This window comes from Salvia hispanica, chromosome 6 (genome assembly GCF_029641045.1).
Source record: "Salvia hispanica isolate PSC_SH4W2 chromosome 6, Shi_PSC_v1, whole genome shotgun sequence".
Classification (NCBI taxonomy): Eukaryota; Viridiplantae; Streptophyta; class Magnoliopsida; order Lamiales; family Lamiaceae; genus Salvia; species Salvia hispanica.
Genome location: NC_142697.1, coordinates 19,110,724 through 19,134,104, shown reverse-complemented (window position 1 = coordinate 19,134,104; position 23,381 = coordinate 19,110,724). Strand labels below are relative to the sequence as shown.

The 23,381-nt window shown below is 35.6% G+C and overlaps 2 protein-coding genes and 1 pseudogene across 4 annotated transcripts; 1 reads left to right on the top strand and 2 right to left on the bottom strand.

The window, feature by feature from the left end:
* The first annotated feature begins 242 nt into the window (after positions 1-242).
* LOC125207195 (uncharacterized) lies at positions 243-1,144 on the top strand. 2 transcript variants are annotated; one of them, XM_048106437.2, is made up of 3 exons: positions 243-450; positions 538-689; positions 828-1,144. In XM_048106437.2, the coding sequence occupies exons 1-3, from the start codon at positions 297-299 to the stop codon at positions 1,092-1,094; spliced, it is 573 nt and encodes a 190-aa protein (XP_047962394.1). In that variant the 5' UTR covers positions 243-296; the 3' UTR covers positions 1,095-1,144. The 2 variants fall into 2 exon arrangements, with proteins under 2 accessions (XP_047962394.1, XP_047962393.1); XM_048106436.2 differs by having other exon boundaries at positions 243-459.
* A 126-nt stretch (positions 1,145-1,270) lies between these two features.
* Positions 1,271-4,934, bottom strand: LOC125207193 (guanine nucleotide-binding protein-like NSN1). Its single transcript, XM_048106434.2, has 9 exons — positions 4,795-4,934; positions 4,463-4,707; positions 4,029-4,125; positions 3,738-3,911; positions 3,236-3,462; positions 2,834-3,098; positions 2,560-2,739; positions 1,920-2,131; positions 1,271-1,681 (listed from the first exon to the last, which is right to left on the bottom strand). Exons 1-9 carry the CDS (start codon positions 4,811-4,813, stop codon positions 1,457-1,459), a joined length of 1,644 nt encoding a protein of 547 aa, XP_047962391.2. The 5' UTR covers positions 4,814-4,934; the 3' UTR covers positions 1,271-1,456.
* Positions 4,935-15,175: 10,241 nt separating this feature from the next.
* On the bottom strand, positions 15,176-22,358 carry LOC125204319 (uncharacterized; annotated as a pseudogene). The gene is made up of 10 exons (XR_016133019.1): positions 22,054-22,358; positions 21,362-21,556; positions 19,998-20,242; positions 19,692-19,936; positions 19,242-19,388; positions 19,030-19,154; positions 18,078-18,282; positions 16,850-17,100; positions 16,104-16,273; positions 15,176-15,663 (listed from the first exon to the last, which is right to left on the bottom strand). The product of XR_016133019.1 is annotated as an uncharacterized LOC125204319 (transcript).
* Positions 22,359-23,381: the final 1,023 nt, after the last annotated feature.

The following is a 23,381-nucleotide window of genomic DNA, read 5'->3' as shown; positions in this document are numbered from 1 at the left end:
TGTAAAAGCTTAATCTACTTCTTTTGAAGCTAAATGTGAACAACCATTTAAATTATTCCTTAAAAAAAACCTTTAAAACATACCTAACAAGATAAATAATTGGGTTAAACATAAATATGATACATGCATGTTTCATGAGCCGCAAATCAATTATGTTTGTAGCTTGCTTGTACGATTCCATAGTTATGACCATTTAAACTTTCTTGAAAAATATAAATTAAATATCTCATCTTTCTATGCAAGCAGCAGTAGAAGAAAAGGCTAGGAATCAAGAGCTGCATAAACAGGAGAGCGAGATGGCATGTCCAAAAACATATACAGCAGCATTTCCAGCTTCAATAAATCGTGGTTTGTTTGTCGTCCCACCTGCTCATGCATCGATCCCCAACTCGAACTCATTCCGATCCCTTCAAACTTCCAGGCTCGATTTATTACGATGTAACACTAGTGGTGATTCCGGTACACCTTTTTGCTGCATGAAATATGCTAAAATTATTTTAGTTATAAGGTCATGCCAATTGATTAAGCATTTTGTAGGTGAGAGTGGATGCAAAATGTTAGATGCATTTTTCTTGGGTAAGGTTATTGGTGAAATACTTTATGAACGAATAGAATCAAGCGTGGGTGAGTTTGTGGGCGTCATTGGCAGATTGCAATCCGACCAACTGAAGCATGTAACACAATTTCAGGTATCTATATCAATATGATTATTTAACATATCATGTCACATACCTTACTAAAGCTCTTTGATTATTGTTTTCAATTTAAGAGAAGTTGTTTGATTCATATCACATCACATCACATCAGAATTAATTTGGAATGTGCAGGAGGAGGTGTTGGAAAAGACAAAGCGAGCGAAAGAAGAAGCAATGGGGCTGGGACTAGCTTCGACAGTGAAAGAAACGGCCGAGGAGGTGATATCTGAGGCAGCTCAACAAGTGACAGATGAAGCACTGGGACTCATATCTGAGGCAGCTGAACAGGTGACCGAAGAAGCACAGGGGATCATATCTTCGGTCACACCTTCTGTCATTTCCAAAGCCTCATCCTTGCTGTTGGACCGTGCAACCCAAAACCCTTTCAACAAGGACTGATTCATTCTCAAATTCTACTTCAATTTTCTACCATGTCTTTCTCCCCTTGTGTCTAATATACACGTTTGCTGGTTTAATTTTTCGTTTTCATTTTCTAGTAAATTGTCAACTTTTTTGTAGAAATAATATGCTATATGTTATTGAATTAATTTTAAAATTTGTTAACAATGTTAGGATAAAATACAAGCAGCATATAAATAATAAATCTATGTAAGATCAAATCCATGTGGGGGTATACAGTAATTTACCAAAACTTATCACACTTTCTCTAACTCATCTCTAAACTCGCAGAATGGGCTCTCTTTTTGGTCATTCCTTGTCCAACTCTATACTCTAGAAGGTAAGTCGAGTTTGTTGTTAACTTAATTTGCTTCGACCTCATCTCCAGTTTCCATGGCTGACTCCTTCACATAGTCAATCTTGAAGTCATAATCAGCGTTGCCATCATGTTCCATTGTAGATGGCTGATTGTTGTCCTTTACCCGCCTTTTCGCATCTGCTTTTCTCCTCTTTGCATCACCTTGTTCGTCTTCTTCTCCAGATTCCATGGGTTGATCTTCATCATTGCCCTGGGGCGCCTCTTTATCCTGGGTGTCGTCAATTATGGTGAATTCAAAGTAATTGCATAACTGAACAAGAGCTATCTTGATCAATCCATTAATAATAAGTCACGCTGTCTATATCAGACATGCATTTTCTCATCAATAAGACGCAGAGATCACATCTGATCTAAAGTCTTTTGAGGAGATAGACACAGGTCAAGATGATGTATGCCCTATGATCTATCATATGAGATGTACTTCAGAGTTCAGAGAGAAAACCAACCTCGAGCATCAGCATATCAAAATTCAAAGGGGAATTTGAAGGAACTTCAACTGGATTGAAATCATTCATGGATTTCAAACTGCCAACAAAGGTTGTTTCACTGCCATAAACTTCATCTACATTAAACTCCTTCCTGATTTCAGTGACAATCCTTGCCTCGGAAGGCTCATCTGCATTCCTCGTGGGAGGCATGGTATAATATGGAATTTTACCTAAAGTGGTAAAGAAAAACAAGATTAGCAGAGCTTTGTATTATAGGTAAGAAAACACAGTACACAAATAACCCCAAGATAAGTATTTCCACTGAAGAAGTTTTCGTAGTTTATTTTTTAATAACTGGACTGGGCATATATATATAAGTAAAAACTGAACATATGCATTCCTGGAAAAGTAATATAAATGAACTTTTCGCTCCTTATGGGAATTAAAATTTTGAACCCTGGTGCTACACTCATCCACTACAGATCTTCATTATTAAATGGCTGAAAATGGTTCTCCATTCTCATTTTAAATAGGTTCTCAACTGAACTCTTCCCGATGTATGTATATCCAATTTAATTTCATAGTAAAGTGAGAGAAGAGGTAAAAACAACTCTTTTAATGATTTTTTCCATTTAAGTGGTGGAAAGTAGACATGTACCTTCATTCCAGTCGTGCAAAATGATCCTAGCAGTAGCATCAACATCCACACCACCACCCTTTTTGAGCTTTCCCCGAACTGTAGCAACCTTCTCAAGGAAGTCGTCAACAGAATCAAAACTCGGGATCTTGTAAAGAGTTACCAATACATTATCTGGACAAATCTTTAGGATTTCCTTAACTGCACAGTTAATTAAGTAGCTAAATCGTTAACAACCGAAATGTGTTATACAGCATAAAACAAGTAGCTATGCCAGAAACCAAAGTGGACCTACCAGGACCAATGGGATCATCCAATTTTTCAATTCTTTTGCAATTCCTAAGAGCAATTGAAGCATCATTTGCTGCAGACTTAAGCATCACCAGACCAGGACAGTCCAATAATTTAATGTTTTTATCAAGATGAACTTCTTGCATAGATCTTGTCAACCCCGGAGTTGCTCCAACATCGACAACATGAGATCTTTTCAAGCTATTAATTATACTACTTTTACCAACATTGGGGAGTCCTACAATTCCAACAGTAATTGACTTCTTGATCTGCATCCAAATAAGTAATAATAGAAAAAATGTTCGTGCACTCAGCAAAATGAAGTTAATACATGTGATCTAACAAAACAATAGGCTTCCGATCACATAACCAACAATGCCAGCCTATTAAAAAAGCTTAACCGTACCTCGTGACTTCTTGAGTAGTGTTTCAGCAATTTAGTAAGGGTTTCAGCTCCAAGGCAGTCACTCGTTTGCAGAACATTGCTAGCCTTTCCACCCTTACCAGCCTTTGGAGCTGATTTCCGTCCAAGATTTGACTTCTGTTTCTGAGTGCTGCACTTAAAGGCAACTGCCGGTAACTCCTCCCTAAGGTATGTGAGCCACTTCTCTGCAGCCTCCCGAGGAACAAGATCTGTAAAGTATATAAGCACGGTTTTAAGGTTGCCAGTTTAAAATGATTTCTACAAACTTCTGTTGATAAAGAATCGCAATAGTATCAAAAGAATCTTCGTGAAAATCCAGAAAATCCCAACACATAATCCAGATAGTCAACTGCGTGTCGGTAGTACAAAGTTCACAAGTCACATAATGTTCAAATTTACGACAATCCAACTACTTAATGCTGTGAGAAATAGCTACCATATTCAAACACCACAAGCAAAATTAAAACTCATAAATAAAGTATACCTATTTTATTAAGGAGGAGAACAAGTTGCTTATCAGGCCCCGCACTCAACACCATCTTTTCCATGTCAACACAGCGAGTACCAAGAGGATCACGAGCATCAAGAACCTCCAATATGACATCAGAAGCCTCGATGACTTTCACTAACTCCTTGTAGAAAGCTCTATCCGGATTATCTGCAACAAAGCTCAAAAGAGCAGAAGGTCCATAAACTGAACATATAGGCAGAAGGATTATAGAGAAAAAAGCATTTCAAACTACAATAAAACCAAAAACAGATGTCCTCGACGTACCTGCTTTCCGAGTAACACTAGTGGGATTCACATTCATCCCCTCCTCTCCCCCTTTGATTTCTTCATCCTCCAAAAGCCCCAATTTTCTCTTCTTAGCCTACAAAATCACTAAAAATCACAATACATACAACTTGAACAACAAGAAATGAACCAACAGCAGCTCACCATGCAAATCCAAACATAAACCCGATAAGGCCATGTTTGGTAGGGGTGATAACTCATCTAGGGATGGAATTTTATGAACAAAAATGCCATAAGTATATTATATCGCAAGTACAAGCTAGAGCAAGCCTATACAAACAGAGTGACTATGTTCAAATAGCTAAAGTAAACAAAATATAAATTTTATCAGGAAAACAGTTTGCATTGTGATTCGAGCAAAGTGAATGCATCGACTGAATCAGATAGAAGGAAAATGGAAGATAATCGCATACCCTCTCCTTTCGAGCGGCTTTCTTTGCCTCGAGGTCGTCAATTGCGCGTTGGCGGCGGACCTCAAGAGCCTTGAGCTCCTGCTCCTTGAAAGGCCAATCGTTGGGGATGCCGGGATCTTTTTCAACTTTGGGCCTTTTGTTGATCCCCAATTTCTTGGCCTCTTTGGTTTTCTTCTTCTCGTGCTCCTTCACCTTGCGTATGATCTTGTATTTCTTCCTCAGCGGCACCCTCTTGCTCTTGCTCTCTGTTCGCCCAATTCATTCAGTCAATCAAATATTAAGATAAGGAACTTGTGAATTGATTCAAAAAAACTGAGTATATTTTTGCTTACTTTTGCTCTTCTTCACCATGTTTACGTTCGGACTCGCGACTGGACTGAGTTGAGCGTAAGAGAGAGGGGGATATGTAGGGTTTATGGTCGGTAAGAAAAGAAGCAAAGCGGGTCGAGTCAAACTGTTCTACATGGGCGGGTCGGGTAACTGTGAAGATGATGGGCCTTGGTGACTGGACGGCCCAACGTAAGTGAATATTTGTGTAGTGAAAATAATTACTAGTTCATACTATATGGTATTACACTTAAATCATCTATAATCCTATATGGCAGTACCACAGTTTTTAATTTGTTGATATTTTAATTATCATTTGATTCCTTTTGAAATGATTTTTTTTAGAAAATTAGAATATAGGATGAAGAATAATTAATAACCTATACACAGGATTTAAACCAAGAAGCTCCAGTTAAGATACTATTGCAATTTGTTAACTTTTCCACTTAAGTTAGACCTTATTAGTTATTTCTAAAAAATTTAAACTAGTAATAAGTTATTGTCCTATCGCATCATATCTACAGACTACAATCCTACATGACATTGCCATATATGGTTTTAATTCTTACGTTTCTAAATGTTTCGTTTATGCTTTAATTATAATCAATCATTTTTCGAAAATTCCAATAACTATCCAAAAATCTGCTCGTACTCAATTAGCATCCATAAACTATTCAAATTTACTCGGTTAGTTTTCACGTTATTATTCACGAGTTATTGCTGGATTATACGAATAATTTCTGATTGATTTGTTTTTTAGATACATAATTTCAGGTTTTTAAAGTAATTTTGAAGCGAAATTTCGAATCATGTTGTTGTCATAAAATGTGCTGAAGGGGATGAATGAATAATACAGAGCACAACTGCACAACTATCCAATTCGTGAATATATTTGCTCGAATAATTTTTACGAATTGGATCGAGCTCCACGTAGGCTTGTCTACAAAGCATTATACTAGTATTTAAATTATATATTTATACTTATCGTGAGTATTAGTTTCAGTTAAACTAATACTACCATTTAATTATAGAATAAAAAAAATATTCGATTACAAATTAATATTTGCATTAAAATCTATATTTAGAAAGCTTGTGTGTGGACTTGATCAAGCTCTTGAAATCCAAATTAATGAGTTGGACAATTGAGAGTGAGCCCAAAACAAACGAATTATGCTATGAGCCTGATAAAGCTCGACTATGCTAAAAATTTAAGTAATTGAAATTATATTTTGAGACATCAATACCACCAGTTAAGGGGGAACGAATCTAAATTTTAGGTGTGGCAGGAAATGGGATGGGCTATACAACCAGAAATTTAAAAACAAGAAAATGAAACTAGCTTTGATCCATTATATTTATTTCAATAATTCTCCCAGAATTGTCCAGATACCTTAAATTTCAACGCCAAATTATACAAATTGAGTTGAATCAGGATTGAATCAGGATTGATTTTGCCATCTAATATTAAACTGAATGTGCAACAAATTTTGGGTTAAAATTGGTTCTATGAATTTGGATCAAATTCGGGTTTGACTGCTAAACATGAATATAATGAATGCCCATTTTCTGAATACAGGAAATACTTCTCCTTACCAATTTCCTATAAAAAAAACTAGTAGGATATATTTTAATTATCAGTAATTACTTGTTTATTTTTATGATACCACATCTATTAATGCCTGTAGCTAGTCTACATAGTAATATAATAGTACTACTACTATATTTTATTGATATTGTGAATCAAAGAAACGGTGATTATGAAATGATAAGGTGATAATAGGGAGTAGCTTTTTTGTACACATCAACTTTAGTTTTTCTTGGATGCTGTCTGTGAGAAGACAAAAGCAAAGTTCAAAGCCATTCAAATTACTATCCAGGCAAAACAACAAAAGTTTTGCCACCCACCACTTTATAGACCATTAATTCTCCTAAATCTTTCAATATGATTATTTAATTAGCATGATAATATGCATTAGAGAGAGGCACAGTACTCCCGTGGATCATCAAGCATCCACACAAATTAAATCTTAATTACCAATATATTATAATTAAAATTATTAAGTCCTGCAATAATATACAAAAACCTATCAAATTCTCAACACAAAAGATATGTGAATTATAAGGTTTTCCCTCCTATATCCATTGCTAAAAACCCTAAACCTGAAATCCCAATAAAAATCCTCTGAATTAACCCACTAAAGTACCAAACGCACAAACACAACAAGAACTATTTTTCTGAATCAGCCTGTAAATTTAGCATTTCACAGTATTGGATGAAAAGTTGAATCAAAAGGCTTGATAAATAAAATTAGTTGATTACTGTTACTATTATAAAATGCAGCTGCGGCTTTAGAGAGGTGGAGATAATTGAAACATACAGTAATACAGAAGATTGGAACAATAGTAGTATCACACAAAAAAGTTCTCAAATCCAACAAATACTACCGCAATTCAAACACCACCATCACAACATTAATTTAGCTGAGACATGAACAAGTAATAGTAGTATATATAATCTGAGTATATATGTCTCTCTAGCTATACAATTCTAAGGAATTAAACCTTTAAATTAAACAAAAGTTTACACATAACAATTAAAAAAGGTATAACAAAACTCCTCACTGAGCACACATAGTAGTATTGATAACGAGACTTTTATATATAACTATGTAATGACTCGAGCGATTACGAAAATAAAACAAATCATCATCATCATCATCATCTTCTTTTGTTCATATCCATAGCAATTACCTGTTTTGAATAGGGTTTGGGCCACTTGGAACTTCATGATCGCCTGCTTCAAACTCGCTGCGTTTCGATTTCCGACCTTCCCTCTTTTTGGGCCGAAAACTATTTGATTTTGCAGCAGATGCGGAAAGGGTTGTGTGAGAGGGAAGACTAGTACTCGTAGTTGAAGCCATGCTTGATGATGCGGAGTTCACAAGCGCGGCGAGGATGAAGATGAAGACCATAAACACCACGGCAAGGTGGTGGGATTTTCTAGCTGTTTCAAGAATTGATGATGGTGAAGAAGAAGAAGAATTGATTTTCAATCCTTTTGCCATGCAAGATTTTGGAAAACCTACACCCCCCAATAGATGGTGAGAAATCAATATCCATTAACCAGAAAAATGGATATGGTTTGAGGAAATGAAGGCAGCCAAGCCAAAGAAAATAAACAAGGAAGGGAGGGGGGAAGAGAAGATTTTATTGAGGCTAAAGTGGTGTATGGAAAAAGAGGGTTTGAAATTCCTTACACATTTGGTGAGAGAAGGGAGAAGAAAAGGAAATACTATAGCTTAGGATGGAAGTTTAGGAGAACAAATATATGGGGTGTGAATATTTATCAAATAAAGGCTGCAAAATGCGGACATTGACTTTGGTGCCCTACTTTTTAGGATTTGTATGCCTTCATTTCAAGTTTTACGAATTGATTTTCTTGGCCAGATATTAATTCTTTAACGGCTACATTAATTTCGTGTCAAATTAAAACTCCAGCAACAATTAATAACTTATAAGTTGAAGCAATATTCAGATTTCCAACTTTTATGGCAAAAAAATGAATATCACAAATTTACAAATTACTTGATATATAGTATATATGCTAACTAAAGTGTATTATTCACAACTTTCGTGCGCCATAGTAATTCCATTTTAATCGAAGTGACAACAAGAATATTTTTGTCATTGTAATTGATGATATTGTTCTCTTTGTTGTACTAAAGAATACCATATCTTTGGCGTTTTAACTTGCCGATGAGGCCTAATTAATCAAGTGTCAAAGTTGAGACACCACCACGAGAGTCTTCTTAGTAAGAGATATTGGGTATGCGTATGGTATACTGTATTTCCAACATCTCATTTCTTCTTACTCCTCTTTTGTGATACATGCTTTTTGGACACCAAAGTTACGCACACATTTAGAATATATCGAACTAAAGCAGACATACTGATAAGATTTTCCTGGATTTGTTTTATACTCCATATAGTATAAAAGAAGAATTAGGTGCATCAAACATAAAAATTACTCCATTGGTTGTGCTTCTTTGTTTACTCTTCTTTTTTTCTTTTTTAAGAAGATAACTTCCTCTTTGTTGGTTTATTGGAGATAATAAAAACTGATAACAAATGCTTTGACTGCTCTGTCCTTGGGCTTTTTACATGTTTGGAGAATTGCCATTGCCTTTGAACGTTCTCTATATCATCTAAAATCTTTAATTCCAATTCTCTTGCAAGTACCTCAGCCAATGTATTACTCCCTCCGTCTGCCATTAGGAAACTCATTTGAGTTCGGCACGGGTTTTAAGAAATATGAAGAAAAGTGGGAGAGAAAAAATAGCGGAATGTGATATCTATTTTTATATTATTAGTTTTAAAATAGAATGTTAGTGGAATGAGTTAGTGAAAAGTGAGGTACCTACCAAATAAAAATGAACCGAAACTTCTAATGATGGACGGAGAGAGTATTATCTGTTGAAATTTGACTGAGTGCTATGCGTAAACATATTTTATACTACGTCTTTATAAGATGCTTAAATATTTGAACTATTAACCAATAAAGTGTAGAGACAGAAATTAAGAACCGTGAATGAGGTCAAATTGAAATGATAATGGCATGCATGTCTAACAAATTTAGTAGAGTTACTTTTCTAAATTGAAAAGAAGGATAAAGTTGATGATTTATTTTATCTCTTAAATTTAATTTAGTTTTAGAAAACTGTACTATTTGATTTTCGAATGAAAGGAGAAGTGTGCAAATGCTGTTGAAAAAGGGGAAGAGAGTAAAATAACCGAAATCGAAAGTGGAGAAAAGAAAAAGGAGAGAGAGTAAAATGCATGTTACGTAGTCTCTCAATCACCTTATCATATGCAAACAAGGGCCCCACAATTCCTTTAATTTATTTATTTTTTTCTTTATGTTATATTTTTCAAATGAATATAGTTAAACCAAAAATTAAATGTATACTTAGTCTAAATTATCCATAATGAAAACAAAATTGGGTTTTGTTTAATATATTTCACATTAATCAACATCTCTTTACATATTCATTATTCTTTAATTAGACACAAAGGAAGCTTAACAGAATCATATAGCACCATATAAAAACACTTGCTTCTTATCTTTTCAGAATCCAAATCCTTTCAATAGAATAAAATTGGACATGTATGATTCACACGAGCACACGCAATAATTAATTAGTGAACGAAGAGAAACGGTCAAATACTAATAAGGAAAAATTTGGCCTGCGAAAGAAAAGGATTCACCAACTCTCATGTGCCTATTCTTCCAATTTTAGACAGTTTATTTCTAAAGTCAGTGGAGAAGATCTCATTACATTATCATTAAGAACATCATGGATTTTGGTCCCCCAAAAATTAGGAAATGATTCTCAACTTTTTGAGACAAGACACCATAAGAAATAGATAAATAATGCAGTGCTGAATGATAAATCTATATTGATGTTCACTAAAGGTTTTACCCGTATTAGGTGCATTAATTTTCAAACTATTATGCCCAAATTTGTCAACAAAATTGATGTAAGCAATACTCAATTATGCAAAACCTACAATAGGCTTAGTGTCACTATGAATTCTTTTCCATGTAATAGCTGTGCAATATTATTTGATGATTTCGAAAAGAAAGTATTTGATGATACACGCATGATTATCATAAGAAGAAATAATACTGTATAAAATTTATACATAAAGGTGGTGTTCGGTTGTCATGACTAATAATCATGAGACTATCCATTTAGGATTAAGTTGTGGGATTATTTTAGTTGGAGGGGGAGGCTATGACTAATTATCATGAGACTATCAATCTAGGATTAAGTTGAGGGGGTCAATCTTATGAACCAAACATGATATATATATAATCAGGAGATTTAGTCTTGCTAACCGAACACCCCCCAAATAGGTTGTTTGGTTTGCAAGATTGTATCTCGAGATTAAATATGTAATGTGTTTGGACGTTCATGAGAATGATTCCCACAACTCAATTCAAGATGGATAATCATGTGATAATTAGTCATGACCAACCCCCTTCTAAAATAATCTCACAACTTAATCCGAAATTATATCTTGGTATTATTTTATCTAGCAAATCGAACACTGCCAAAAAAGCAAAAGTTCATTATTTTTACGAAGAGAAATTAATTTATGATAATAATCCCTATTTGGGATTTGTTCATTTCCTTCTAATTGCTACAGAACGTTACTCATATACTCCATGTCACACACACAACCTTGTGGCATCATCAACAATCCCATCAATAAATAAATAAACTTACCTCAAAAAAATCCCAAACCTAAACCACGTCTCATTTTCTTTATCACCGTGAATAATAAGTTGTCCCAAATTTTTGTAAGTGCTCCTTTCACTAAAGTAATAAAGCGTTTTCACCAAAACCTTTTTCCACTTCAACCCAATATCTGGTTGGATTAATTAACTCCGGTCAAGGTTTACTCTTCAATTTATATATATGGAATTTCAATAGTCCTTCATAGGACTTAGGAGTATTAATTATTAGTAGTACCTCTTGATAAATAAGATATTGACCTCTAACAATTTGTTTCAAATTGACACTGTATTGCATATCTATTTAAGCAAATTACTACCTCTTGATTCGGAAAATAAAGATTAAGTAGGCTGTATTAAGTAAACCACTAATATAACAATTATAGTATTATATTGACACAAATTGTCTTGATAATGACTATTGATCTACCCTATATTATGCCACTTTTATTTCTCCTTGATTAATCTTTCGATTCAAGATATCCCATCCCATCACTTTCTAATCGACTGATTTGCTTCTTAATGAGACAAATCAATGCCAGATAATCATGCTTAATGTAATGATAATCATTTATTTTTATAATTGAATGGTGGCCCAAATTCATTTTTGCCTGGTCATTTATGGAACTTAAGATTTCAAAATCTTAAAAAAGTCTATGGATGGAAAGATTATTGTGTTAGAGCTAGATCTCTTGATGTACAAGAGAGTTCTCTAAATGCAAATCTTTGGTGCAATTGCCTAAAATCTAGAAGAATTTTTTTTTAAGCAAAGAAAGAACAAATGACATCACACATTTTCTCTTTTGGAAATCAATGGCTTAGAAAAGAGAACGTTTCCAATTATTTTGTTGTGTAAGAATTTACTTTTTCCTCATTTTACCCAAAGCGTCTATGGAATAATTAAGATTCAATAAGTCTACTGATGGAAAAATCATTGTATTAGAGTCTTTTGGGGACCCAACTTTTGCTCTCTAGAAAAGATGATCTTGTCTACCCTCCAATCGTACTATTTCTTAACTTAATTATTTGAAGAAAAAAAATGCATCAGCATGACCACAATCCTATCATACCCCTAGACCATCACGCACTATGGTGCTCTCTCTTAGGAATCCAACTGCATCCAAAAAAAGAATGTGTCCAATAATTTAGTAATTTTGTACGTGATAAAGTTCATAAATTTAAAATTTTACTTACTGTCAAATTCTGCATGTGTGTGATTTATATGTATGACGGTATGAGTTAAATGTTTTCTGCATGTGTGTGATTTACATACTATCTTTGCAATTGTTATCAAATGTTTTTTGAAGTCTTGAGTTTCTATTTATCAAAATATCTCTCAAAGTTTTACTAAGTAATCTCTTTGTATTGTCCCAAAAGAGGACTCAATGATTATTCGGTCACCGAAACTAGAAGTAAAAAATTTGGTGGATAAGAATCCCGTAAAAACTTCTTTCGAGCAATGGACCAAACTAAGTCATTTTGCAAGAACACACCTGATCCTACATGCCGTTGCTCACGATGACCAATACCTGTGATTTAATTTAACAGATAAAATGCTTTTAATGGGGGAGCTGAATTTTAAGTAGATGTTATATGTATACAATTGTAGAAGTGGATAGTCGTCCACTGGTGTTTTGTATTGTTGTATAATCTGCATATTTTGTTGTCCCTCTTTCTACTTTGTAAATTGTAATTGGGAAAGAAGCTTAAGAGCATCCGCAGCGGTTTCGTTTTGTCGTCCGTCCGTCCGTGCCGCTGAGCACGAGCTCGTCCGTCCGCCGATGAGAGCTGTCCGTCCGTGCCGCTGAGCAGCCATACGTGGCGTCTTCTTATTGGCCAACGGCTATGCCGTTGGCAAATTCGATTTTTATTTTTATGTTTTTTAAAATTCATAAATAATTCAAAATAATACCAAAAAATAAAAAAAAATATTTTTGGATTCCAAAAAAATAGAGCCGTTTATAGACGTTTTTTTTGGGATTTTTGTGATTTTTTTTTTAATCCAAAAATCATCTATAAATACACACATTCATCATCCACTTTCCACATCAAATTATCTCTCATTCATACTTTTTCATACTAAATCATCTACATCTTCCTCTCTCACCCAAACTCTCTCTAAAAAATTAAAAAATGGATTTCACCAATCTCATTGCGGAAGCGGAGCGCGAAGAACAAGAATATTATGAACAATATCATGCCGCCTATGAAGCCTATGTCGCCGCCAATACCCCCGCCCCTCCTCCTCAACCAACTAGAGCAAAACGTCGCTACATCCCTCGTGATCGAGAGGGAGCCCATGAAAGGCTCGTTGCCGACTATTTTTCCGACCAGCCGCGGTATCCAGAAGATTATTTTCGGCGCCGTTTTCGCATGTCAAAATGGTTGTTTATGCGTATTGTCAACACATTGTCCACTCGCGTTGAATATTTTCAAGAAGGTGCAGACGCAACCGGTCGGCAAAGTCTCACGGCGTTGCAAAAGTGTACTTGTGCCATCCGACAACTTGCTACTGGGCAAACGGCTGACCTCTTCGACGAGTATTTGCATGTCGGTGAGTCAACTGGAATCCTATGCCTCAAGAATTTTTGCGACGGCGTTCGTTCTGCTTTCGGCGAGGAATTCCTTCGGGCACCCACCACCGACGATTGTCAACGGTTGCTTCGTCTTCACGAAACAGTCCACAATTTTCCCGGTATGCTAGACAGCATTGACTGCATGCATTGGAAGTGGAAGAATTGCCCGACTGCTTGGAGGGGGCAACACTTAAGCGGCCACAAAGGTGGCGGCCCAACGCTTATCCTTGAAGCGGTCGCCGACTACCGCCTATGGATTTGGCATGCATATTTCGGTGTTGCCAGATCCAACAACGACTTGAACGTGTTATATTCTTCACCACTCTTCGATGGTGTTTTGAATGGTGTAGCACCGGCGATCGACTTCACCGTCAACGGAAATGCATACCACATGGGTTACTATCTCGCCGATGGTATTTACCCAAGGTGGTCGACTTTCGTGAAGTCGTTCAGCAATCCACAAGAGCAAAGACGGATTCTTTTTGCGCAGCGTCAAGAGTCTGCTCGAAAAGACGTCGAAAGAGCTTTTGGTGTCCTTCAAGGCCGATTCAACATTGTGAAGTCCCCTTCCCGACTTTGGTACGTTAAGAATATCGCCGACATCATGTACACGTGTATTATCTTGCACAACATGATTATAGCTGACGAAGGACCGATGGCGGGTAACTTTTACGACGAGGATGAAGCCGGAAGCTCAACCGCGAGGTCTCCCCCACGCCGAGGTGTGCATACAACGGTGAACGAGAGGATGAAAAGAAGACACACAATGCGCGATACAAGAGCCCACACTGAGCTACAAAAAGATCTAATCAATCACATTTGGGCGAAATTCGGCAACGGGTAGTGTAATTTTTAATATTTAGGATTTTATTTGTGTAATTTTTAATTTTTAGGATTTTATTTGTGTAATTTTTAATTTTTAAGATTTAAATTATGTAATTTTTAATTTTTAGGATTTAAATTATGTAATTTTTAATTATTTTGTAATTTGTAATAGTATTTCGGATATTTTAATGTATTTTAATATTGTGGAAATGTTTTTATTTAAATTGAATAATATAATGGTGGGACCCTTGAGCTTGTCCTTAGCTAAGAGCACGGATGTGGGTGTTGTGCTCTTAGTTAAGGACAAGCAATAAAAGTGGATCTGAGCCCACTTCCCTACTCTTAGCTAAGAGCATAGATGGGGATGCTTTAATGAATTGGGTTTGGGTACCTAGAGAGTGAGGTCCACTTTATAAAGATGAGCGAAAACAAAGCATTGATTATTGAAAATGAAGAAGTTTCTTTAGAAAGATTTTCATGTCGTGTAAAGATTGGTGGGCCACAGTTTTCTGAAATGTATTTTTGGCTTTTAGAAAGAATTATTACTCCATTAGCTATTGCGTGTCGTTTTCCCATGTCCCCCACCATTGCTTTCACTTCCACAATTTCAAAAAATACTACGAGTAGTACTAATCTTGCTCACTAAAACTACAAGACACGGGCATAAAACAAGGTTTAATCACACAATAATTCGAAACCAAAATTCATAAATCATATTTTCAATAACGTACACAGCAATCAGGAATCCAAGGCCAGCATATGTAATTATAACATCCTTGCAAGATTTTTCTGAGAACACACACGAAGTAACAACCCCAAACCTATTGATCGGAGGAAGGATCGTCTTACTATTTGAGCTGTGTATCGTCATTAGTACAAGGCTAAGATCATACGAACTGCGGAATGTAAATCACACTTTGGGTGGACTATAAGGCGATAACCATACGTCCATTTTAGTATATATATTAATGCATGAGCAAATAGCAGATTCTCATTATCCTGCAATATTTTATCATCACCTTGAAAACAACTTTACAGTCAAAGTAATGTATCTTTGCTTGCATGGCTTATTGGAATCACTTTTCTTTAGGGCCCAATATTCCATTCTCGTTGCCCAGCTCTGATCACTACTCCCCACACTAGCTAGGTCCCAATCACAGATTTCTAGCAGAAACCTATCAATGGACGAAAAAGAATCGTGTTATTCTAACAATTTTTTTCCAGTTATTATAAAGTTCAAACTCAGCTAACTGTAAGAAGTCCAAAACCTTGCCTTAAAGACAGCAATCCCTTGATCATCTATCCAATGTATAGATATGCTAAGCCTCTTAGTAAAGTACTCCTACATTCGTTCTCTTATTTAAAACAAGATAGGATCATAGTAATGAAATGCACCAAACATAAACAGGTTTTCAAAAGAATCCTCTAAGTTCTTCAGAAGTGAAGGAATGTTCCATAGTAGATATGGTCAAACTGCAGGAATTCAAGTTTTTATCTTGAATCTTCTAAAAGGCAGTTTATCACTAAAAAGAGCCTTCAAAATAATTCACGATTCATTATCTTAATAAGCAAAATGACAAGGGAATTTTGAACAGATAACCTGGCACATTTATACCTTACTTCAGTCGTAAGGAGTTCCTAATACCAGAGTAGATTAGCCCCAGTGACCTTCCTATCAAGCTGACAAGGAAGAACGATATAGCATCACTGACTTTTGCAACAACTATTTTGACAATTGGCATGGTGATGTTGGCCAGTTCAAGGAAGAGACTAAAGTAGTACCTCCTGCAACAGAAATACTGTGTGTAATTGAGTTGAAAAGTTAGAAGATTGATTCTCATAGCTGCATCTAAGGAAGAAGGAAGATGCAAAATTATGGATCCATTCAACATATTATAGAAATTTTTTAAGATTACGATCAAGAAAAATGAACAGGAGCAACAACTCATCGGCAAACTATTCTTCCAACTTTACAAAGCATTTTCCCCAAAATAATCCACATGTTTTTAGTTTTCTTCACTATAACAATAGAGCACATGATGATACAGATGACTGAGGTACATATTAGACGAACTAAAAAAAGATAGATATCCTCTTTCTTCACGAGGGCCACAAGTCAATGTCAATAGGAAGCATTTCCATTAAACAAGATTAGTTTATAATTCACATTTCCACAAATATCCTGATATATGTTTGTAAGCCATATTTCAGCTTCTGGAAGTGAAAATTTATTCACATTTATTCTGGAATGAGCATAAAAAATGAGTGCATGTATCAATATTAAACAACCACGGAAGGAAGAAAATCATGGATTTATTAACTCAGTCACGCGAATAGTCATGGTAACAGAGTAGAACGTACAACCCAACCAAGGCCCTCAACTCCTTGGTCCTTTTAACAGGTAAAGAGATGCTATTGATGGTAGCATAACTTAGTGATGATGATATGGGGCCTGATCTCACAAAACTAATCTTCTTCAACCAACCAAACTTTTCAGTCTCATTGCCTCTGGACTCAATAAGTTGGCTTTTAAGGATACAAAGGTCAAATCGGTCCTCATACATAGATGCCACTGCAGCCATGTTTTGATGCAACCATTGCTGCAATGCCACCTGTCAACAACCAGAAGTCATTTCCTGTCATAATCTGTAAAAGAAGATACAAACGGAAGCAAAATCCTATTTTCGTAGTTTTATAAATGCACCACTTGCTAAACCATATCCTAGCCATCAGCCCAGTGGAGTAAGAACACCAGTCTCATCCTAAACATACATTAGCTAATAGACCTAATCTTGCTTTGAACTTCATGTGTCGCCCACTATTTAGAGAGCTGCACAACCATCCAGAATTTGATAGTGACCCTCTGACCCTTGTCTACTTAATGAAGGATAAGCAGTTTGGTTAACTAACTTTGTGCTAGTCAGTTAATCTGGTTGGGTTGGAACTTACAAGATTGTTTTCATTCTTTTTTAGTTCATCAGAGGTCATCTTATATCTGCACTTACTATCTACATGAGGACTAACCATTAATTGACAAGGCTAAGATAGGAATTAGTAACAGGTCCCCCTAGTCTGGATAGTAACTATAGCAGATTTGTTGGACATGACTTTGTTATTAATGGGGTTCATCCCGGTTTCGTTTATTGAATTAATTTTTGGGATAACATTTACAAGCGTTATCTGGTTAACAGATTTCATTTTACACCTTGTGAGTTGTAACTTGCTCAGGTCCTGACTCTATCAGAATTGTATTTGTATTATCACTATTATCTAAAATGAAGTACATTGTATCCTCCAAAATGAAGTGCAATATGCAAAGTTTTTCACTACATACATATGTTACTGCATCAAAAGAAAAACATATACATATTATGCTTCATCGAACTCACTTTGCTTGAATCAGAAATCATGGCTATGAATTAAACACATCCAAATATATCTACGTTGAGAGAATTGTGGTAATACAGACTCATCCTGCTTCCAGAGACAGTCGAGAGAAAAAATGAGTTCATAGTGGCATGTATAGAAACCTAAAGGATGGAAATTACAAATGGAAAATAAAAATAAACATGAGTTCATAGAGCAATACCTCATTACGTAATCTCTGAAGTGCTCTGGTGGAGAGGGTACAGAAGCTGAAACCAAGATTGTTCATTTCATTGGATAAGCTACTATCCACAGATATAAGCTCCAAGTACATGCTTGCAATGCCATCTGCTAACGTGATAAGCAAATCCTCTAATATAGCTACTCCATGCTCAATGAACAAGGTAGAATTATAGTAGCCACCTTTCCTGTCAATGCATATGTATAGGTACATTCAGGGTATTGCTGGAGTATGGTCATATTGGACATTCTTATACAGTGTTCAAGAAGCATTTGACATCACTTTAAATCATCATAACTGTCCTAGCTATTAGACATGGTCGCATGGTTCACTATACACAAAGTCGAGCACATTAACACAATCAACTGTCTAACACATGAAAAGTAAACTAAAAGTCTAACGGGGCTGGTATGATGGAATGGAAAGGGGGAAGGAAAGGAACCATGTTGAAGAAGAAATGGATATTCCTAATCTAGAAGGAATGGTGATTCTAAGAATTAAGAGGTAGGAATGACCATTCTATTCTCTCATTCGTTTCATCACACCAAGCACCCCCTAAATACCCGAAAATAAAAGGTGCTAGGTACAGTAAGTGACGCAATACAAGAAGGATATGAAGAAAGATCTAAAAGATTCGAAACTCATAAAACCTTTTCAGATTTGAAAATTAGTGATTGGCTCGATTCCCACCACAAAATATAGTATTTTTTAAATGACAAAGAAAGGAGTGAATTTCAAAATATATTATTTTAAAACACGAATCTTAAAACAAAAATCAGAAATTTGTGCTTGTTTTGTTGTCGTGTGTGTGTGCGCGCCTTGCAGGTTTCAATACAATGTAATTCCTTCCCAAAAGTGAAAATATGTGTTGGTTAAAAAAAAAAGCAAAAGAGCCCCAAAATCCCCCCAAAACACAAATTTATGTTACTTTTACCTGGAAGAACCAAATTTAAGGGCATATATCAACTCTGCATATAGATCCTCCTTGCCTGAATTTCTGATATTTAGAACTATGCTGTCATATCCATTCAGCTTACTTTTGGCCAAAGAAAGAAGGTCCTGGGGAAATTAAAGAAATTATAGTAATGGATTACTTCCTTTCATGTCTTTTACATTATTTGTAGGGGAAACATCACATAAAGATACCTTGTCAGGTTTTCTGGAGATGAGGCGAATCTCCTCTTCAAGCCATGCCATGCATAGAGGGCTGCAGCAGTTTTGAAAAGATTCAGTAAAGACAGCCAAGAACTCGTTTGTAGACTTTGCAGCAGAATTTGCAGAAATATTGGTCACCTGAAAGATACAATTCCAATCCTTTACTGGTGGAGGAAAAACAACATAGTAGTGGCATGGAAAGGAAAGAAAAACTATGTAGTTTGGCTAAATATTTTCCCATATTCACAAGGACAGCCACTTGCTCCATAGCTGTCAGGATAGTGGGAAGAAGAAAATCTAAAAGATCCCTTTGCACACTTACCACTGCCTACCTTCAACTATGACTTCAAAAGAAAAGAGTAATAAAAAAATTGCCCTTATCATGATGAAAGTAGTAATAGTAGAATACAAATAAAAAGAAACAATACACAAAATGCTTGCCTCTTTTTTGAGCCGCTGAAATGATCTCCAGAGAAGTCTAATTCTAGGACCTTCAGAAACAGCTTATAAGCTTGATGGCTGTGTGGCAGGGTTTTGTTCAAGTTTCCCTATGTTTTCACTAGGATTTACCACATTATTAAGAGCAGATAATGAATCCATTAGCTTGTTTCTCACAACATACCAGGCAAACTGCAACCAAACCTCATCATCAATTGTCACTGAACTGCAATTAAATAAACCAGTATCTCAAAATAGAACTTTAATTTCAATGAATAATGGTGCTTCTATCATCTTCTACTCAGATACTCGTCAAGCTATGATGAGACATACAAGTAAGGATAATAGTAGCTAAAAGGAGGACTTGATCAATGAACGGAACCCATTCTGAAGTAGCAGCTGCAGCATCAACATTGGCTAGGGCATTCAAGCAATAACACCTTGTAGTCTTCCTCATTGGACTTCCATTCAGGATTTTTCTTTGAGGTGCAATGATCTTGCGGGCTTTCCAAGAAGACAATCCACTAACTATTTTCCTTCCATTATAGAAGCCCCTGTAAAGGAGATGAAGAGACAAAACTGAGCAGTTCATGTAAGCAGCAGTCAGTGGCGAAACCACATGAGGGCCAGGGGGGCCCATGGTCCCCCCACCAATTTTAGTATTTACTATATTATACATGCATGTATCTTTAAATCAATAACCCATACATAGCACATGTGGTTGATTACTCCCTTATTTGCATCAGTTTTAGGCGACGAAGAAACAAAAATATCTCACAATCATGAAGAGTAAGTTGGGCCTTCCAACATTAAAATTCTGGCTTCGCCACTGGCAGCAGTGGCATGCTTCAAGAAGCTTAAGATTTTAATGAAAAACCAAAAATTTTAAATATATGCACTTTTGGTATACAGACAGAAACTGCCACACAGAATGTTACTACTACGATTGATGCAAGGAGCTCAAGTTTATGGATTTTTGTGAACCTATTCATTGTTGGAAAACACAGATGCACAACTTGCATGCAATACATCATTCCTACGATTACAAAAGGTCAAGCAAAAAATATGACTTGTAGAAAATAACACATACACCAGCCAAGGTAAAACCAAAACAGGTGATGGATTCAATCAGCATAATAAGAAACGCCGAATATAAATATTTTATTTTAGAAATCATGAATCTCGTATAAGAAGTCAAATGTATTGCAGGGTTACCAATGGGTAGAATCAGCTATTTTGCTGAAGGATAGGCAAGACTGAGGGAATATATAAAGCATCAAGATCGTCATGAAGCATATAACACGAAAGACAGAATTGTTTTTATGTGCCTCAGATTAATAGTAATAATAAATTACCAATCTAATATTATATGCATCCAAGCCCATAAGTCATTGTATGCAGTCTCATTATTCTTCCTTCTCTTTATTCTTCTTTTCTTTTGGTTTTGTTGTCTTTCAGTTTCTCGGTTCTCTGTTCTAATGCTTCTCGTGAGTCATTATATATTGGAGAGAAACTACACGGTATTTTCCTAAAAGTAAAGCCGGCATCTCAGCTATAGTTTATAGTTTCGAGCCAATTCAATGAGGTTGACGACCATTGGCCCTTCCAACCCGCTAACAAGATGTTGAATGCTATTATATAAGAAAATCAAGCTATAGGGAAGAAGATCAAACCTTTTGGCAGGGAGAGAGGGATTTTTTGGCAGACAAGACCACTCTTCTAAGAGAGTACCATGAACTTGCAGCTTCACATGGGGTAGAATGGCTACATATTCTGTCATTTGCAAGGTACAATACGAGTGATCAGCTAGTCCTTTTTGTAGACACCATAGAAAAAAGCTTGATTTCTTATAGGTTTTAGATTAGCACCTAAAAGAAAAACCAATGTTCTGTTATTACTCCTTATTTAATAACCATAAAAATTGCAATACACATGAAACACTGATTCTTATACAGTAAAGTTGCATAAGTGATGGGTAGCTGAGCAATCAACTTACAACAAGATACCCTGTTTTCTTAGGTTTACATGCGATAGCAACTTGCTGTTCACTTTCATAGTCAGTCAGAGTTAAAACCTAATGATAATCTTGGCAATCAGAGAGCTAAACAGACAAGGGGTTTCAAGTGTTTCAACATTCTTCTTCTAGCCACTAGGTCTATGACACTTTTACAAAATAATCAGTGTTGACCAATACGCACGAAACAAATCGAGCCAATAACACACAAAGCATAACAAATTCAAAGCGTGTAGCTTACAACAAAGGAAAATAACGCCAGATATAGGCATTGTGCGAATATAAGACTTATAACCCCCCAACCCAACTTCAGAATTGGTAAACTGCAACCAGCCACCCACGACACCGCACCTGTCCACATCGGACCGGTTGGAGCACCCCTAGCCACTGCAATAGATCCAACGAAAAGAGCCACAGCGCAGCTGAAAACTTCCACTAATGCTCAGGCCTCAGAAAAATATGTAAAATTACAGTGGAAGAGCAAATCAGCTCTACATTTGTTCATTCAAATCTAAACCCCAAATGGCGCTAGTTCATTCAAATGATAAAATAATTCGAAATTACACTGGTTTTCAACTTCCATGAAATTTGGATTGGCCGGTACTAATACTTTAATTTGTACAGAAAGTAAAATGCACATAAGAAGTCAATAAAACTTTTACCAAAAACAAAATTATGATTCGTCAGCCACGATGAAAATTCAGGAACTGTGCTAAATAGTGAATAGGATGAGGAGAGTGAGGACTCCAGTAGTCATAATCCATTTTTACTTTCATACTCACAATAAAATAAAATAATATTATAAATATGAGCAATTTTAATAAGTGATTATGAGTCCATTTTATTTTACTGTGAGAGAAAAACAAAGAAATGTGACAAGATGGTAGAAAGCTAAGAAGTTATGGGGACCGGAATGGAAGTGTGCAAACCTCACCTATAACATCTTCTGTTACATCCACAAGCATGATAAGTACCTATAATATTTTCTATTCTAGAGTTTTGATATATGTAAAATGAAAATCCATTCTTAATACAAAAATACTGAACCAAGCATACAAAGGTCATTTTTAGGTCATCGAAAGCTTATTTTTACGTCATTATAATAAGGATGGCATAAAATGATCTTAACATCTGAAACCCGAATTTTATAATATGACCTAACACTTCTTTATAATGACCCACCTCAGGATTTGGTCTGGATTTTGTATTGAGATGCATTTTTTGTATTGATTATTTCCCTTCTATTATACACACAAACATATGATAAGTATGATATGTTTGTCTGTGTGCAGCACGAGATGTAGTATTGCATTTTACTAGTGAAATTTTTCCTAATTTATTCTCTTTCTCTAAAATTGATCAGCACTAATTATTAGTGGTTTATTACTGTGGTGACTCGAATTCTCGATCTATTGATTAGAAGGAGTATTTACTAACCGACTACAAATATGTTTCCATTATATTGGATCGTGTACTAAAATGATGGAGTATATCATAATCATATATTTTCAAATTTGGCATCTTAAATCTTAATGACCTTTTATCCAGTGTAAATAGCATAATCATACTATGATTTTTTGTTAAAAATTTAAACTCCTATGTTGTGGACATGTAAAAGATACCATATGCGAATTTTGATGTGACACGTAATTAACCGGATGTCAAAGTATTTTTGTTGA

Coding starts and splice junctions, on each gene's coding strand:
- LOC125207195 (XM_048106436.2), top strand. CDS start 297: ATGGCATGTCCAAAAACATATACAGCAGCATTTCCAGCTTCAATAAAT. Junction 460..537: donor TAACACTAGTGGTGATTCCG/GTACACCTTTTT, acceptor AGCATTTTGTAG/GTGAGAGTGGATGCAAAATG. Junction 690..827: donor AGCATGTAACACAATTTCAG/GTATCTATATCA, acceptor TGGAATGTGCAG/GAGGAGGTGTTGGAAAAGAC.
- LOC125207193 (XM_048106434.2), bottom strand. Junction 4,126..4,462: donor AAGCCGCTCGAAAGGAGAGG/GTATGCGATTAT, acceptor GTGATTTTGTAG/GCTAAGAAGAGAAAATTGGG. Junction 2,132..2,559: donor TTTGCACGACTGGAATGAAG/GTACATGTCTAC, acceptor TTACCACTTTAG/GTAAAATTCCATATTATACC.